Here is a 19,338-nt window from a genome sequence, read left to right as displayed (position 1 = left end):
AAAGTGCCTTGCAGAAAGGGAGGCAGTGCTTGGCTAATGTCGGAGGTGGGGGTGTGTGTGAGGGACACGAGGCTCATCCATCACCCTTCCTGCCCGAAGGAACCTGGCCTGCATTTTGCTGAAATAGCTAAAAAGAGCCCTTCCAAAGCCATCAAAGAGCTGAGCTGGCCCTTAAACAGGAGACTGAGGGAGAGGAGTCAGGGAGGTAGAGGTGACGAGAATTACAGAAGCAGACCTCAGTACAGGGGGCGACATGTGCGACACTAGAGAGCCCAGAAGGGCTCAGCACAGGGGTAGGGGCATTGACCACGTGTATGTGTCCACAGTCAGTGTGAGTGAGGGTGAGTCTCATTTTATAGGCAAGAAGACTGAGGGTCAGACAGCTACTGCTAAGTGGCTTGCTCTAGCCCTTCCTTTATTAAGGGACCAAGCCAAGTTTTCACCTACCTATTCTAGAGCCTGGCCTCTCACCAGCAGGAAAAGCAACCGGCTCTAATTGTCCCATTCTCCCACAGAGCCTGGCTCTAGCCATCTTGGCTCTCTGTCATAGAACCACTTGGGGTTTCCCTTTTAGGTGGGCGAAAATATCTATTTACTTTGCCACGAAGCGAGTCTTCTAATGAGCTAAATGCCTTGTCCTGTCTTGTCATGGGGAAGCCGCCCACTGGGAAACACGAGCCACACTGCAAAGAGATATTTAAGCAGGGCCATCCCGGCACACACCAACACAAGTTACCACTTGGAGCACTAACAGGGTGGGCTCTGTGGGACTTTGGGAGTCTGCCCCCAGCCTGGCAAGGCCGTTCTGGAGGCAGGGTAAGGTCCTATAGTGTTGAATCTGGACCCCCCAGAGTGAGTTGTCCCTACATGGAGGCAGCAGTGGGTAGATGCTGTTCAGGTCTGCTCTGTCAAGGGATTGTCAGTCACGCAGGTGTCTCGGAGGGGGAGGGAGTAGGCTCCTTGAGGGACTTCTTCACACAGGGGTGCACAGAGCTGGTGTGAGCCCATGGGGACATCATGAGGAGGGGCAGAGGAGCAGCCTCACAGAAGATGAGCCTACTTGGCCCCTGCTTTGGTTGTGATGACCACGCTACCGCGGTCAGAGGGGTTCGGAGCCTGGTGGACCGGGCAATGAAGGCTGGGTTCTTTCAGTTTGGATGTGATCTTGGGCAGAGGCTGCAGGTTCCAGTCACCCTGTAAGAAAGGGACCAGGAGGTAAACTGAGACTACCTAGCTGGTTAGGTTCTTGTCCTTAAATTCATTCGTCCCCATGCTCAACATGCCCCACCTCTTTCAAGTCACCCTTTGATGGTTACCAGCAAAGGATCCACTCGCTTCCCTAAGCTACTGTGTTCTCTGGACTCAGAAACCTGTTTCCCCACATCCATGCCTGCCCCTTCACTCAACTGTATACCTACAAGCAAGGATCAGACTTCTTGGAGCCAGGCTGTGGTTTTAGCCACCGTCTCCCCAAAAGGCTTCTGCAAAAGCCAAGGTCTAGCCTCATCAGGCTGTGCCCCAAAGTGCTCTAGGGTGAGCGAGCCTCCCCATGGCATGGGTGTTTGGGTCAGCAATTAATCCAGCATCAGAATGCTGCTGTTCGCCTCCTGCTGCAGTGCCTGCCTCCCCTGCCTAACACAGCAGGCTGGCTCTGCTGACCAGCGCTCTGGGCTGGCACTACTGCTGCTGCTGGCTGGCTCTGCTGGGAAATAAATTAGGTGTCTCTGAATCCCAGCAGGCCTCCAATAAGGAGAGAAGCTGGGCTGGGAGGCTCTTGCCCCAGACTGCTGTTTTCTTGCTTCCCCTGCCCATAGCTCTATTTTTATGTCCTGAGGAGGGTACTGGCACTCGCTCACACACCGTTCAGACAGAGGTGAGGTTAGTCCCTTGTTGCACTGTGTCCAGGAGAAGTGGCCTTCCCCTTACCGCCTAGCTGTCTGTCTGCCCGACTCTATCACCATCTGGTGTCACTTTCTCTATCTCACATGAGTGCCTCTTATTCTAAGCTCAGAGTGTCCTTCCCCAGCCCACCTGGGGTCCTCCTCAGGATATGGACAGTCCAGGGACTGGAGATTCAGGCAGTGGTGTGGTTTGTTGGTATTGGGTAGGGGCGAGCTAGTGTTGCACGTCTGTTGTGACCCACCACTTACTCCCATGCGGCCATACCTCAAAGCGGACGGCAGAGGTCTTGTTGCAATGCATGGAGATGGGGGCAAAGCCATACAGAGCCCTGAGCATGTCACGACTGAAGGAGTTCCAGGGCACAGAGGTAAACTGCTCCGGCACAGAGGCCTGAGGGCAGGTACACACCTCTTCATTGTTGAACCTGGAAGGAAAGAGAATAACTCAGCTTAAAGACAGAATGGAGGCATGGAGACCCAGCACGGCTCCCTACAGCTGTCCTGTGTCACCTCCTCCCAGCCTTGCCTCCCTTAACCACAGCCAATAAGGTCCCTTGGCCCTGCTTCCACCTCTGCATCACCTTTGATTGTTGATGATGGCTACTCTGGCAGTAGCTTGTAAAGCCGAGAGATGGATTAGTGATACCTGCCACAGGCACCTCCCAAGACACGCAGGGCTGATGGGTTGCATGCTAGCTTTGCTTCAGGAACTTAGCTTACATTCTGCATTTGGTCACCCAGCCTCCTAATAGGGCAGGGAGCAGGGTGCAGGGTACAGAGTTGGTCCCTGTTCCTCAGGGGGCAGGAAGCAGGAGGAAGCGCGTCACCTGTTTATCAGGTGGAAGTATTTCTGTAGGTAGCCCTCATCCACGGCGCTCTTGCAGAGCTCCAGCTTTGTCTGGGGGTAGTAGTGCACATAGTTGACACACATCTCCTCCAAGATTCCAAAGCCTCCCTGCAGACGAGAGAAGACCCTGTCGGCCCTCAGCACAGCACTATTGGCACCACCACCCCCTACACCTATGGCTTTCTCCTCTCTACTTGTTTCCTAATGCATCCATCTGCGCGCAGCAGTATGGGTGGCATCAAAGCCCCAGAGATAGAGCTGGGAGGGAGTCCCTGGCTCATGGGGTCTGCTGGTGGCAGAAACAAAGAAACAGGGTCTTGCTGTTCTTGCCTTACGGGCTATAGCACTGAGTCTTAGGGAGTAGGGGACAAGTCCCTGTGGTCTCCAGTGGGAGCTGACCTTACTATACGTTGCAAGCCTCATTGGCTACCAGTCATATTGGTACTGCAAGACTTTCAGTACCTGGACTAGTCTCCAGTCCCCAGGCCACCTATCCACAATATGGGAGGGACAGAGCTGGTGACATCTCCACCACTTACTTCCCATTTTCTGAGCTAGTGAACTAGCCCTGATGGGGGATTTGGGGTGGGGGTGGGGGACAGCAACTCCACACCAGGGTCAGGAAGCAGGCAGAGAGCCCAGCCCAAGGCTGTCTCAGCCTCATTCCAGGATTTTATTTGGCTGGTCAAAACTGGTGACGTGACCAGACCACAAGGATGGTGCAAAGCTTAGCTGGCCCCTCCCTGAGTGGGCAGAGCCTGGGTAGCTCTACAGAGGTGTAGAAGAAGGATGTTCACCTTAAGAAGTCAGCTTGACCTGTGTGCTAAATGGGACTTCCTGCAGTGTCCTCATTTTCCAGCTTTCTTGGCCCTCAGTGAGCATGGGAACCCATCTCCTCCCCCTCCAGCTCCCCCTCCTCCCACCCAGCTCTGTCACCTCAGAGCAGATTTGTCTCCCCTCCTCTCTCACTTTGGGAAGGAAGCTACATTTCAAAGGTCATTTTCTCCTTGGATCCACAGGTTGTCAGAGGCAGGAAGCTCAGGTCTGCTTTCTGGGAGTACCCCCCCCCCCCCGCATTTCCTCTGATCTCGGATGGAGCCACCCTAAGAAGCCAAGGAGGTCCCTTGTCTTTGGGACTTGGATCTGAAGATCTAGGATGTGCTAGGCCAGCGGCCACAACCATGCTCAGACGAGTAAGGTGCTATTTACCAGCCATGAAGCTGGCAGACAACCTCTAGCAGAGCAGGCTCAGGGGTTGGTGGGGGCGCTGACTTCCACCAATGACTGGCAGGTGCCTCCCCACCCCCACCCATAGCAGATGCACCTGCAGGAAGGAAGATGATGCCTGTGAAAGTGCCCGGGGAAATGCTTGCTTTAGAGACTGGCGTGAAACTAAGATGGATTAAACGTACGGGAAAGAATCCAGCCACAGAAAGCCGTATGTCATGTAAATCCAGTGATGAGAGAGGTCCAGAATAGAAACATCTAGAGCAAGTGGATCTGTGTTTGTTGGGCTGGGCGAGGGGACCTGACTGGAGGTGACAGCTATGGCTTGACTGTGTGCATGGATCTGTGAGCACGCTTCCAGGCAAGGAGCTGCATACTTCACACATGTCAGCTGTGCACTGTGTGAATCATCTCACAATAGAGTTATTTAAAAGACACACGTGAAACAGAGCCGGGGGGGGGGGGGGCCTGGACCTTGGCTGAAGGCGTGGTAGACTGCAGAGGACAGTGTGACAATATTGATAAGAGTTCCTGGGGCTCAGGGTGGGGGGTATGTAGCCCCTGATCTGGCCCACTCTGAACCCCACAGTTGATGTGTTAATTACCAGGTGCTCAAGAGTCAATTCAAAGGTCAGTGGGATTAATGGCTGGAAATAGTGGTGACCTCAAGAAAACAGTGGAAAGCATCTCTCACTCTGCCTCGTGTTGCCCAGCTGGATGACACATTTCCTGCACACCTCAACTTCAAATTAGTCCTTCCATGAGGAACTCTTTCTCCTCCTCCTCTTCCTCCTCCTGGGACTACACTCAGTCAAGCCAAAACAAGAATCGTGTCACTTCCCTGGAGTGGCCAGCCACACCTGCCTGCCTGTGCTGCCTTCCCTCTCACAGCTAAACATTTCCCTATCCAGAGAACAACGCTTATCCTCTGAGACTTCTGGCACTTGACCCCAGCCAAAGCTTTTCCCCATATCTCCCTGACTTTCCCTTACGTCACACCCCTCCTGTTGTCTCTGGGTGATGTTCTGGCTCTGGTAAGGTTTCTGTGACCCCATCACTGCTTATCTCCTATAGCAGGTGTGGCCTGTCTCCCCAGGTGGACTTTGAGTCCCAGAGTGCTTCCTGCCTGCTTCTCATGCCAGAGAGACACGTGGGTACCAGTGCGAACCCACTGCAGTATGTTCTTGGATGAGGGCCTGAAGCTATATTGACAGTGTCACCTCCCTGTCTGGCTCAGTGGGGCAAATGCAGTGGCCAGCATGCTGCCTGGATAACAAGCAGTGGGGATCTGGGGTAGGAGGGTTGCTAGAGACAGTGGTTCAGAAGCATACCCTACGAATGGTCAGTCCATTTGGGGAATGCCAGAGGGGCAGTCCTGCCTCTGGAAGCCTACACTCAACTACAGGAAAATGGTTAGAAATCTTTAACCAGACTCTGGGCTGTTCGCTTTTCTGTGTGGGTGGCTGGAGAAGCCAGTCCGACTTACCACCGTGGCCAGCTTCCTGTCTTCCGTGTTGTACGTGCAAGAAGTGATAAGTACGTCCCCCTGGAGAGTGAGGCAGCAGACACATTAGCACAAGCTCACCCAGTTCCTACAGGTGCCCTCAGCTCCTCCTCATGGTGCCCGGGTCACTGTGATGTGTGATCTCCCATGAGGAGCCCAGCACCCTCCCCGGCGAGATTCACAATCTAAGCATCCCTGGGACTCTTATATTCTACTAGTGGCTTCATGGCCTGGCTAGTCATGTCAGAGCCCCAGTCCTGCATGAGTAAGAACTGCATCTTGGCATGGTCATCTCCTTCCAGCATTGTTGGTGTTTGTGTGTGTGTGTGTGTGTGTGTGTGTGTGTGTGTGTGTGTGTGTGTGTGTGCGCGCGCCTTCTGGGCACTCACCGGTAAGACAGACACAACCTTCTTCAACATTCTGATCTCCTAGAGTGGGGAAGAGAGATGGAGAAGCACTGAGGGCTGACCCAGCCCCCTTGTTCTTTCCCGCCAAAGCCTCCCCGGGGTATCAGCCCTGCCTCAATCTCCCTGGGGGAATCAGGGCTGATTAAGTGCCACCACTGTTGGCACCCAGAAGCCCGGGTCAGGGTTCACCACCAAAGGTCAGAGGACCCCCCCTAGGAAACAGAAGGCCTGGGAGGCTGGTGACACACAGGTCCCCACCTGGAAGTGGGGGCTGTAGTGGTTGTCTCTGTTCACGATCTGCCTCTCTGTGCCATTCCTGGCGAGCACAGTGACCACCTTCCTGCCAGTCAGGTGTGTGTGGAGCTGTGAGGCGAAGATGTGGATCCCAGAGGGTGGCAGTGCCTGTAGGAGGAGCAGAGGCAGACCCCAGAGGGAAGTGACGAGGACCCAGAGCAGAGGCGACACCTCCCGGCTTACCAGAACACTTGCTTTTTCTAGATGATTCTCTCTGATCTCTATCCTAAACCTGCCGGAGAGTGGCTTAAGGGTATTACTGTGGCCCGAAGCCCAGGACTTTGAAGCAGTAAGCTTCAACCTGCAGCCAGACCAGAACACATCCAGAGTAGATGGTACCTCTGTCCTTTGGTCTCCTTGGAGCGCCTAAAGGCTGAGTTCTCTTTCTCCTCAGCTAGCAAACCTTTAAAGTCCACCCCCTGTTGCAGAAGAAGATCTCCCTTCTCTGTGGGCTCCCTGTCAACTGATGCTTGACAATTCCCACCATAGGCAGGGTGCCAGGCCGACCTCAAGTGCCCTATGCACAAGAGGCTGTATTCGCTCTGAGGTCACTGTGACCTTGGTCAACAGCAATGACTTTGAGCACTATGCCGGTGGCAGAAAGATGCCAGCTCTCCTGTGAGGAGGCCTCCCTTCCTCATTAGGGCATGAGGGCACCTTTCCTAATCTGCATTCACATCTTCAGATACAAAGTTTCCTCAGATACATCATGACACAGGCCACCACTCTGCCGCCCTGCATTGGTCCTCTGCTTCTTTCCTGATGCTGGCAGTTGGCATGGGATGACTCTGGACCGCTGTGCTTTCTACAACTCATCTGCCTCTACTTTCTGTCTTGCTCCGGCCAGCTACTGTCCCTACCCTTGACTTGTGGGTATCTTTATCTGCCTTGCAATGAAAACCAGGGCCCTTCATGACTAAATCTGTGGCTATCTATGTTGGGCCAGGGGCCTTTGCTAATGAACCAGGGAGGCAGGTGTGTGGCAGGTGGGATGTGATCTGTGGGCACAGGTCTCAGAAGCCAGCAGCAGCCTTCTGACCTGTCTGTTTTGACTGAGGAGGGAAATTGATTTCTTATCCTGGCCTCGGGCTAACGTCTTTGATTGAGTATAAGAGCGGCTGTGTCCAGTGTCTCAGCCTAATATTTGAAAGACCAGGTGCTCAGGTGAGGTGGACTCTTGAGAACGGTCTGTGAGTATGCTGGGAAGGAGCGTTCACTTTGAGTCCTGGCTCCGGAGTGCGGCTCTGGGTCCCGTGTCCTCTCCTAGCAGGCCTGGGTCTCCCTGACTGTGATCTAGGAACACAGACACTTTCCTGACAGGTCAGGGTTACACTGTAAGAAGCAGAGAGGCAGCCAGCAGAGAACACAGGACACACAGCAGACAATGACATCACATCTGTGAAATCAAAAGCGCTCCAGACAGAAAGGCCGATGGTGGCATGCCAGAGATATTTACAGAAGGCAAGGGCAGCTGTTAGCAGAAATGGACAGACAATGGAGTATGACTTTCACATGAACTCTGGTGCCTCATATTTGACCATGTCCCCTGGAGGGGGAGACCTGGTGGCACTCAGAGGAAGGATAGCAGGTTACCAAGAAGAGACTTGATACCCTATGAGCATATACAGGGGGAGGAAATCCCTCTCAGGAACAGTCATAGGAGAGGGGAATAAGGGGAAAATGGGAGGAAGGGAAGAATGGGAGGATACAAGGGATAGGATAACCATTAAGATGTAACAAGAATAAATTAAAAAGAATAAAAAAAAAGAGAGAGAGAAATGGACAGACAAGTGAGAGCTCCAGGTCTGTGTACTTGCTGCTTCCCAAACCATGGAGCACCATCACAACAGCCCATTGCATGAGTGGGAAGCAGCGTAGACCCTTTACTGAGCAACATGGCACCTCTAGACCTCCATGTCAGGAAACCCCGCATACCAGACCCACTGCAATTTCTTGACAGGTGGGAGGTGAGCCCAGCTAAGACAGTGGCCCAGCTGGGAATCAGCGCACCCTGGCCCAGGCTGGGAAGGAGTGTCTACTCACTACAGAAGCCAAGGCCCACCTGCTTTACCCTGCTGTGTCACCTTGTGCTTGCATAGCCTCAGGGGCACTGGGCACTTTGCTGCGTCCCATAGTCCCTGCTTGGTGGTGACACACGGCATGATGGGAGGCTGGGCAGCCTATGAAAGGTCAGTTTCATTGGAAAGGTTTGACACCCCCCATAACAAAAGCAGTGAAAATGTACTGTGTGGGGTTACTGGAGAGATGGCTCAGCTGTGAGAGTGCTTGTTGCTCTTCCAGAGGACTTGGGCTTAGTTCCCAGCACTCTGCTTGGGAGGCTTACAACCACCCAACTCCAGCTCCGTATAAGAGCTGCAACATGCTTTTCTGCCTCCATTGGAACACACACACACACACACACACACGCACACACACACACACACACACACACAGAGAGAGAGACAGAGAGAGAGGCAGAGAGACAGAGAGAGAGGCAGAGAGACAGAGAGAGAGAGAGACAGAGAGAGACAGAGAGAGAGAGAGAGAGAGAGAGAGACAGAGAGACAGAGAGAGAGGCAGAGAGAGACAGAGGCAGAGAGAGACAGAGAGAGACAGAGAGACAGAGAGAGAGGCAGAGAAAGAGAGAGAGAGAATATAATCACACACATAAATAAAATATTTAGAAGTGACGGTGTGTGGGCATGGACCAGTTCTTCCTGGAGATGGGGGTGTGCAGAGACTCGGATAACCTTGGTCTTGCTGCTCTCCCCTGGCCATCACAAGCAGAAGGACGTGTGTAGAACCCAGTCCACTTACCATCCTGGTGCACTTATCAGTGCAGTAGCCGGTCAAGACAAACTCTGTCTCCTGAGGGGGGATGGCCATCAAGGGCGTATACACCAGGCCAAGCTCCATGATGCCTGCATCGTAGCTCCGGAGAGCAGATGTGTAGTGTAGGCGGATGCCAGAGGAGTCACTCCGGCCTGTGGAAGAGGCATGTGTAAGCAGTGGCCCCTGAGGCTCCCCTTGCGGGACAGTGTTCTCAGTCACCCTTTTGGACTGAAGAGAGCATGAAAGAGAGGTGCCAGAAGCTGCTCTTAGGTCACCTGTCACTTCTATGGGAGTTTTTCATGGCAAGGACGGAGAAACTGAGCCAGGAAGACTGTTGCCTAAAACCAAAGGTCTGGGAAGGATCTGGACTTGGCCTCACAGCCAGGGCCTGGGATGCAGGGCTGGGATGCAGGGTGCTGCTGGCAGGACCTGACTCTCTTCTGCTCACTGATCCCAGGGTGCCTTCTTTTGTGCTCTCTCCACATCCCCACCACCAGGCCAACAACATTGAAACTCAAACAGCCCCTTGTGTCTCTGGGCTGATGACATCAGAGGCAAATAATAAAAAGAAGAAGCAATTGGTTAAAACTTAGATGGGGATTAAATAATGAGATAATCGTGGATTTTGATATTAATAGAAAAGCAGCCTGTCTCAAAATTCACCAAGTGACAGGAGCACCCTTATATTTGGCAAAAGATCCATAAATATACATGCAGACGATCTGGGAAGACAGACTTCCCTGACACCCAAGGAGTTTTCAAAAATCCACTTGCTCTCAGCTTTTAAATGAGCAATAAATCCCCTCTGGTGCTCAGGCCCCAGCCGCCTTCCCCTGCATGCTGCAGATAATTCCTGTGGTGGTGGAGGAGGCATGCTACAGCCAGGGGCAAGGCACTTGTGCCATTAGATTCCACATACAGCTGGGAGCTGGGTGTGGGAGTTGCACCAGCCTCACTGTGGCCCCAGTCTGTGTCTCCCAGACTCTTCCTGCTCCTCATGTGCCATTCAGAAGGAGAGGGAGGGGAAGAAGGGGGGCGGAGACCAGGAAGGGGAGACATTTGATGGGAAATGGGGTACAAGAGCAATGTAATGTTTCTTTTCTGCTGTGGTATCCTCTGTCAATCCCCTTCGTGGCCCAATCAAGTTGTTCACATTCAGGCATGGGGTCACCTAGGCACAATGGGGACTTCCTTTGTCCTTGTCCTGAGATTATGCTAAGCCTACGAGATCTGTACTAAATACCACCATAATTCCAACCATGTCACATGGACTCTAGCCCTTGCACAGGTTCTTGCCCCTCCTTTGTATGCAAACATGAACACACACACACACACACACACACACACACACACACACATGCATGCACGCAAGCACATGCACACGCAGGCATGCACACACACACACACCCCTTGTCTTCCTTCTAGAAGCTCTTCGAATCATGGTCGTGTCTTGTTTGCCTTGACATTCCCTTGTCTAACCTACTTATTCTCAGGCTCAGCAGGCTACCCCCTACTTTTCTGCAGCTCTGTGCCAGGTGAGGGGACACAAACAGGTAAGCAGGTGTGGTCCTGCCCTGGGCATTTCTGAGGTAACTGGACAGCTTGGGCTGTCAAACACAGGACACAAGCTGGGGAAGGAACCTGGTATGGAGCCGTCAGCTCCTGGCTGGCTGTCCAGCCTTCTGCATCTAAGGCCTGCTGTGTGTCTTGGGAGGAGGTAGATGACATCATGTCCACCCCATGGGACTTATGAGGCTCTGCCTTCACTGAGCGTTCAGGTGCTGCTGAGCACAGCACCAAGCCCTGCCCCGGGGTCCATGGCAAACATCACTAATCAATCAGAGCCCTGGCTTGAAGGGGCCACCCAAACCCCAGGCAGGGAACTCATTAGGCTGCTGACTACAATAAAGTAGACAAGGAGCAAAGTCCTTGTGTTGTCGATGGTGTGCACATGTGCACCTGTTTCCTCTCTGCCTGGACAGGCTGCACCCAAGCATCTGAGAGGACCAGGAGATAGGCTCTCAACACTCTTACCTTGTACCTTCCCCGGATTGTGGTAATGAACTTCCAGTCGGAGATACCTGGAGGATCCCAGGCCCCCAAAGGCGACACCAGCTTCTTCTGGATAGTAAAATGGCTGTGTAGGACAAGGATATTAGACAGGGTCCTTCGGAGGCCCTGGGACAAACCTGCTCAGCAGGGGACATCATCAAGTGGCTGGATCAGAAGGATTATCTCCTGGAGCACTGAGCCCGAGCTGAGCCCCCTCCCAGACCTTCTAGTTCTGCCCTCACCCTGGCCCAGGGGCACAGAAGGGGTTTAATAAGACTCTTGGGCACAGTTTGTTGACAACTTGACCCACCAGAGGCAGCATTAAGATTTTGCTGTGCACAGACTCCAGATGCCTACAGTGATGACAGCACACCTGCATGAGAGGTACACACGCCTGGTCACGTGCATTTTCACAGAAGGCTGGAAGGAGCTTTTTATGGTCCCAAAGGACAAAGGCAGAAGCATCCTAGAGGCAGCTGGGGCTGTTTGGAGCCTGCACTCTGCTGGTGGCCATGTGTACCTTCTTCCCTTCTGTCTCTTGGGACTTTTTTTCCCCTTGGGAGTTTTTATATGTAGTTTTGTGGATCTAGGAGCAGGGAGTTAGAATCCTGAGGCCTGGGGATGGTGCAGTGGTGTCCTAATTAACTTTAATCTGTTAAGACCACAAGGCCTACAGTCATCTGAGACAATCTCAGCTGTGGGGTTTCCTCCATCACATTGGCCTGTGGGCTTATCTACGAGGTTTGTTTTGACCACTGTGGGCAGCACCATTCCCTGGGCTGTGTAAAAATCCTATCTGAGTAGAAGATGGCCTGCAAACCAACTAGAAACCATCATCCTCCATGATTCCTGCTGTACTTCCTTGGCTACGAGCTCCTTGGTTAGAGGTGATGTTAGAATATCAGGCCGGCCCACCTTGAGTTCCTACCTTGACTTCCCTCAGTGACAGGACATGACATGGAAATGTATGTCAAGTAAATCCTTTGCTCCTCTGTTTGGTCATGGCATTCATCACAAGAACAGAAAGCAAACTAGAACTCTCACATAGCAATATGCACGTACCTTGGCACCCAGGGCCCACGCGGCCAGCACATGGCGACAATAGTTGAGTCGTTCAGGCTTCATGTTGGAGTCACAGGGCCCGCTGAATTTGGGGATGGTCTTAAACTCATCTGCGCATTGGAAGACCTCCATGTGGTGCACCAGGGCCTCGTTGCCCTGCGTGATAATGGCCTCATACTGCAGAGGAACAGATCACCTTGAGCTGCGAGGCCAGTACCCACCCAACCCTCCCTCTGTGCTGAACCAGCTGGTCCTTAGCTGCCTGGCTGTAAATAGTAAGTATGGCCTGGTGGCCCTCAGAGGAAGGATAGCAGGCTACCAAGAAGAGACTTGAAACCCTAAGAGCATATATAGGGGGAGTAGGTCCCCTCAGTCACAGACATAGGGGAGGGGAGTAGGGGGGAAGCAGGAGGGAGGGAGGAATGGGAGGATACAAGGGATGGGCTAACAATTGAGATATAATATGAGTAAATTAATAAAATAAAATTAAATTAAATTTTAAAAAAGAGTAAGTAAGGCAGCCTCAGGAACGTCAGGGCTGTCAGTGCAGAGCCAAGAGGTACCAGAACCCATCAAGAGCTCCGGGAGAAAACAGTGGGGACCTGCACAGATCATTCCTGATAAGATGGAACTAGTAGGAAGGCAGTTGTCTTTGTGTGTGTATGTGTGTGTGTGTGTGTGTGTGTGTGTGTAGGGGTGACTCTGGGTCCCCAGAAAGCCACATTGGAAGGCAAAATGGTCTCCTGGTTAGAGCCTGGGCCTCAGGCACAGCTACACAACCAGGCTACTCTTTGCTGCGTGATCCTGGGCATTCACGTGAGCTTTCTGGTTTATTCTTCCTCTTCTGTTATGCGGACAGTATTTGGTTCTGGGCACCACTGTGATGAAGTCCCTAGTTGCAGCTTTGGAGGCAATGAGTCAAGCTATTTCTACATGAGAGGAAGTGGCCAGAAAGATTGACAGTTCTAACATCAAGGGCAATTCAGAAGTAAAAATTATACACACACACACACACACACACACACACACACACACACATATATATATGATGCTTTGGTCCAGGCAAGTGAGATATGAATACAGGGGCCTTGAGGCAGATGGTGAACAGGGTCACAGGAGACCAGTACATATGTGTTGCTTCCAAAGCAGTCAGGCCAACACCTCTGACTCATGCACCATGAGAACCACAGTAACTCTGGGGCCCCGGATGGAAAGCAGAGCATCTGGACCCCCACGTACCATGATGATGTGATGTCGGGTGAAGCCTGGGGGCAGCTCAGTGATGTGACACCAGTATGTGGTCTCCTTGTTGGGGATGAGGACGTTAGGGGCCCGGATCTCCATGGTTTTCACATCCGCAGGCATGGGTGGAGTGGGGAACTCCGACTTTAGAAGCTGCACCCGCTGCAGCCCCGTATGCAGGCCTGAGATGTTGATGGCCTCCAGCGACTGGAACGGCTCTTCCAGGATCCCATATACTAGGTGGACCGTGTCATCCTGCAGCCCAGTCAAACAGAACCAGTCAATCACGCACTCAAAGCCAGCATCGGTTCAATGCTGAGTGAAAGGAACCATGTGCCCTGTCCATCCACTCCTGCCAGGTAAAGCTCCTCACTGTCATCAAATGAGACCATGAAGCTCTGCCTGCCCCCAGGATGCTTGGGAATCCTGTCTCCACCTGTCAAACACTTTTTTTTTTCTCTCACATACTCTGCATTTCCTTAACATCCAGTTATGCATCCAACCACTAGGCCCTGCTATGAGGCAGGCTGGGATTCTTCCCCTATGAAAGACCCCAAGGTCCCTGGGGGCAGAGGAAATGTGTTGGTTGGCTCACAACTGAGGAGTCGGTGACCATGGAAGGAGTCAAGAAGCCATTCTGCAGAACCCTGAGTTCGACAGTGAGCTGTGTGATGGAGTTTTCCCAACCCCCACAAGCTGGACATGTAAAGATCTACACATCATTGCCATGCTGGAGGGCCCGACCAGACCACAGAGATGGAGCTGGGTTGGTTTCCTCACAGGTTACTGTGGATGGAGGCTGGTGGCTCGGGGCAGATTCGATGCTGGATATGCCTGCAGCCGCTTTGTAGGTACCCATGGTGGACAGTTCAGTGTGCTCTGGTGGGTAGAAATCCTGAGAGCTGCTCTTGGGAAGGGCATCCTGCAGGTTCTGTGCAGAATCTCTGGAGCCAGAGCAGGCAAGCATCCTAGGCCTGCCTTGCAGCATATTCTAGAAGGTTCTCTGACTGCTCTTGCCTTGACTGCAGGAGGGCAGGGACTAGTATGACCCATTCCCAATGGCCTAGCCCTCGCCTCTTTGTGCCACGAGCTCCTGAGTTCGTCTAGCTCCTCCCTGGCTGCGATTCTTCATTTTTCTTGGAACTGGATTTGTCTGTTTAACACTCACTGACCGATGACAGATCCAAGCAAATGACCAGAGTTGTTTACTCCTTCCCTGAGATCCATTTTTAAGATGGGTATAACCCACCTTCCAGATCCTGTAGCCCAGGGGAGCCCAAGCCACCACCTCCTCTGTCCAACCATTTTACCCCAAGCTGCTATCCCCCCTGCCCTAACGTGGCTCAGAGTCACAACTGATAAACACAGAGCAGCACCCTGAAGGCCTGACAAGTCAGAACTGCCCAGCCTGCTGCTTCCCGGGCCCCTGTAAGCCCAGGGAAGCACATTGCCGGGGTTCTGCCCTTGTTTCCACCCACTGACCGAGCTGGTGCTTTTGCACATGCTGTGCTGGCCACTTCCTGGGGACTGTGAGTCCTAAGTCTCTTCCCATGGCACCAGCATCTCCACTGTGTCGCTCAGACACCACCATGGCAAACTGTCAGGCCCTGTCAGTGCTGTCAGGGTTAGGGTTGGCTAGATAATAAGAGTGCAAGGGTTCCGTCATCATAGGCAAGATGGATGAGCTTTTCCTAACTGGGGAATGGCTAAGAAGCTCAAGTGTTTTGGAGCTATGTTATAACCATGAAGTACACAATAGGCCTTGTCTGTTGGGAATCCAGTAGCTCCCAGCCTTATGTTATAGACTGAACATTGGAGGAGAAAGGGATTGACCCTGAGTCTCACCACAAGGCAGCCACTGGGTAGGGTAGAAAGCCAGGTGTGCTGTACAGAGTACTACATGGCAAGCTGATGGAAGCAGGATAGATACATCCCAGGGCAAGAGGGTTCCAGACAATGCTCACATCTGGAAAGAACACTGGCTACTTGTCGGCGAGGAGCTTCTTTGGAACCTCACGCGGCTGGCAGAGCTAGAGCCTCTCACACACCTTCCACCCACCTGGTGGCTCTCTCTCTCTCGTGGGTGTGAGTGGCTCTTTCTCACCTCAGGCTTCCCAGGGAAGGAGGGGCCTTGGCCCTACACTGTGTAGTACGCAGGGTCAATTCAGGCAAACTGTGTTCCCGGACTGGGTGGCCTACCTCAATGAGGTAATCCTTGGAGTCGCACGTGACAAAGGGCCTCTTGAAGAGCAGGGACAGGCCATCTGAAGTCCTCTGGGCCTGGAGCAGCTGGTAGTCCTGCTGGGCATCCAGGTGGATCTGCCCATCCTGGTCACTCCAGGCGTCCTGCAGGGACAGGCTCAGAGTCTGAGTGGGAAGGAGCCCACAGGCACGGTACAGTACAGCTGTTCTTCACCAGGAGAGATCACATCCACTACCCCTCGTGAGTCACAGGTTCCACAGAAACAACCTCTGGGGTCAGGGCGCTGCTGAGCCTTGCTCTTGTTGAATCTTATCTGTCTCACTCTTTTTCAGGGTTGGGGATCAAACCCAGGGCCTGGTATATGCCGGGTGATCAGTTTACACTCGAGCCAAGTTTTCTAGCCCCCATATCATATCCTGTCACTGATCCTGCTTGTACTTGCACCCCATCCTTCCAACCTGTCACACATAAGCCGGGTACCTGAGACTCCCAGGGACAGTTAGCCATACAGATTCTCAGCTTTAACACTGCAACCTGGGGAACCGTACTGTGGGTGACTAAGGGTCTGGACCAGGATTAAAAATTTGAGACTCAAACCTTGAACCTAGACTGGTGATGATGATGGCACCTGAGTGGGAAGAGGCAGGGCAGCATTTAAGGTGGCATTCACTCCCAGGTGCCCACTCCACACTTGGATAACATTGACAGCAAAAGCCGCCTTAAATACCGTACTTTAGGAATCTCCTATTTCACTCTGCTGATATCCTTGCCTGGAGAGAGGAAACTGAGGCCTGGACTGGGGAGGCTGTCCCAGCCACACTGGTGGCTGGAGTGAGCATTTCCCCAGAATGGTTCCTAGAGCCTAGATCACTGGTCGGGCCTCCCTGCCTTCCCCAGCAGGGCTCCAGGCCACTGTAAGGGAGGCTGGCTATAGGGCAGCATCCAGCAAGTTGGTCTCCCTGTTCATGAGCACCATGGGGCTCTGCTGTGAGGACTGTTGGGGCTTTTTCTGTTTAATCCTACCTCCAGGGCTACCACAGTTTGAGGGAAGCCAGAGGACATCAGTAAGGCGAAGCTCCTGCTGGGGACCCCGCTGCCTTGCAGCAGGACCAGACAGGCAGTTGGTGTTGCTTCTGGGACTCTAGAGTGTGCTCCTGAGCATACTGCAACCCAAAGAGCCCCAGTTCTTACATTTGTATTCAAAGGAATTCATTCTACAAGTGAACCTGGCAGGGGTGGAAAAGTAAAGCACCGGCCGCAGCATGGAGAAGCTGCGTTGGGAAGGGGAAGGGGGCAGCAAGCCCTCTGGGGCCCAGTAAGGCTCTTCTGTTCCCTACACATCTCAGACAGGGGCTGTGAATCCACAACCACTGTGGAGCCAGTCCTGCTCTGTCACCTCGCCTGACAGTTCTGAGCAAATGACTGGCCTCACTGTGAAACAATGCCTGTCCTGCTCAGCTCAAGAGAGCACCTCCTAGTCAGGCTCAGTGGCTCACACCTGTAATCCCAACACTGGGGAAGCTGTGGCAGAAGGCTTAACACAAATTTGAGGCCAGCCTGGTATGGAGAAGGCGCCTTCTGATTTGTTAAGGAAACCCTTGGCCATCCTTTCCCTGTAGCTGTGACCCTGAAAGTCAGTCCCTTCTGCAGAGAATGGAGGGGTGGGCCCCAGAGGAAGTGTATGGATGGGTCTCCCCTCCCTCTACTGACCCTTGCTGGGCCCTGAAGGACTCTTCAGCATGCAGGAGATTTCCTTTGTGCCACCCTTGCATGCAGACATTCAGGTAGGTTTTGAGCAGAAGAACCAGATGGATTCTGTTGGCCTTGGCTCAGCTGGCGTGATGAGGGTGGGGTTGTCCCACACCTGGGTTGTGGTGGCATCTGCATCTATTTCTACCATCATCAAGTACAGCCCAGAAGGCCTGTGTGTGCTGTGTCCCAGGCTGGTGCGCATGCTGCCTCCTCTACTAAGCCTCATACCACCACCTGGTCCACGACAGGCGTGCGTGTACTTCCAGAGTAGCACGGAGTTGTTATTTGTAAAATCAGAGCATACACAGGGTCTGTACTTATGTGGCAGGGGGTACTGTGTGGCATGTGCTTAGCCTCCTTGAGATGGCTGCAGCCATTATTTGTGGGTGCAGTCAAGGAGTCCAGGAAGAACCCCACTTACCATTTCATCATCTAGTGAGTGTCCCTATGTTGCTGAAGGGTGGGGCACAGGCTTCATTCAGACCAGTGACACCAAACACAGACGCAGTAGGCAAACTTCCTTTGCTGATTGTAGAGCATGGCTGTATGAGGCTAGCCAGCTAGGGGGAGTAGGTGTGAGGACAGGAGAGCAAGGTGGGGGAGAACTCACCGCAAAGTAGGCTCTGTCCCCATCAGTCCAGAGCATGACGAGGTCGGCGTTCTCTATCTCGCCTCGATCCGACATTCCAAACAGGACCCCAGCCATCAGCCCTTGCACCTGGAGCTGGAAGTGGATGGTCTCCTGCACATAGCTGACGTTCCACGAGAGCTCCAGGATCCCCTCAGGGTCCAGGGGGACGCGGTAGGGGAAGGGGTTCTCCGGGGGCTCTGAGCCCTGCAGCGCAGCCACCAGGATGACCAGGAAGATGGCCACAGCAGTACCGTACATGGAAGCCGCCTCACGAACATTGGGGCTGGGGAGGCTGCTGCAGCAACGCTGGTGGCTGAGGTGGGCCTGCATGGCTGAGATGAGCACCGCAGCCTCACTGGGCCATTTATGCCTGTCCAGTGGGGTTGGGCCAGGCTGCACCTAATCACATTTGTCTGGTGGGGAATTCAATTGTCCTGGTGGCCCTCCCACCAGCCAGTGCCCTGGGGCAAACACTTGCCTCCTATCTTCCCCTAATTGGCACTAATGACACATGGACAGCTCAGGAGAATCAAAGCAGAACAAGGCTGGTACCCTCCAACAAATCTCTGACGCCCATTGGAAGCAGCTCTCTTCAGCCATAGGTCCTAAGGATACCTCCAGCCAGGCCCTGCTGACTGCCGCACACGCAGCCAGGTACCATGTCCTCTCCACATGTTCCAAATGAGGTCTAAGGGGCTCCTTCCCAAGTGATGGTGAGTGGTGGGCTCCTGGCTCCTGGTGTTTTTTTTTTTTTTTTTTTTTTTTTTTTTTTTTTTTAAACAATACTGAAGGGTGGACGGATTTCAAGCTAAAAATAAAAGACAGTCCCCAAATAGCCCATGTTTAGACACTCTCTCCAGGGCCTGCTGTTCCCACTTTTTCTCCTGTTTCCCCACGGGCTCCAGCTGGTGCCACGGCTGCTACAGAAGGAGTGGGTGCGGAGCTGGGGTACAGATTGGTGTGGGGCCTCACTGGGGAAGACAGCACAGGGCAGGCAGGAAGGGAGGTGAATGGAGAAATGGGTACTCAGCGAGATGCATGGCTGTGGGGACAGTCCTTAGGGAAGGGGGGAGGGACACACCTGTTCCTCTCTCACCAAAGCTCTCAAACCCAGAGCTTCCACCAATCGGGAGTGTCAACTCTCCCATTGCTCAGTCCTGTCCTCCTTGCGATGAGTGGTTGAACATGTACTGCCTGCCACCCCTACCCCACCCCAATTCTACTTAGTCTCCTGCTTGTATCCAAAGCCATCCACCTCCAATGGAGCAGTGCGTCCTTCCCTCCTTTCTCGTTCTCCCTCCTTTTCCTCCTGCTTTGTTCCCAGAAACACAGTAGCCTAGCCCGAGCCTCCGGCAGCAGGGCCGATTCTGCGCTGAGCTCTGCT

General features: G+C 53.2%; 1 protein-coding gene across 1 annotated transcript; it reads right to left on the bottom strand.

Moving 5' to 3' along the window:
• Positions 1-357: 357 nt before the first annotated feature.
• On the bottom strand, positions 358-18,284 carry Dbh (dopamine beta-hydroxylase). Its single transcript, XM_051166640.1, has 12 exons — positions 17,934-18,284; positions 15,568-15,714; positions 13,366-13,623; positions 12,127-12,303; positions 11,047-11,149; positions 8,998-9,164; positions 6,145-6,288; positions 5,869-5,907; positions 5,462-5,521; positions 2,729-2,856; positions 2,167-2,326; positions 358-1,194 (listed from the first exon to the last, which is right to left on the bottom strand). Exons 1-12 carry the CDS (start codon positions 18,282-18,284, stop codon positions 1,057-1,059), a joined length of 1,872 nt encoding a protein of 623 aa, XP_051022597.1. The 3' UTR covers positions 358-1,056.
• Between the last annotated feature and the right edge of the window lie 1,054 nt (positions 18,285-19,338).

This window comes from Acomys russatus, chromosome 24, assembly GCF_903995435.1.
Source record: "Acomys russatus chromosome 24, mAcoRus1.1, whole genome shotgun sequence".
In the NCBI taxonomy this organism is placed as follows: Eukaryota; Metazoa; Chordata; class Mammalia; order Rodentia; family Muridae; genus Acomys; species Acomys russatus.
Note: the sequence above shows the minus strand (reverse complement) of the source record. Positions and strands in the feature narration are given on the sequence as shown.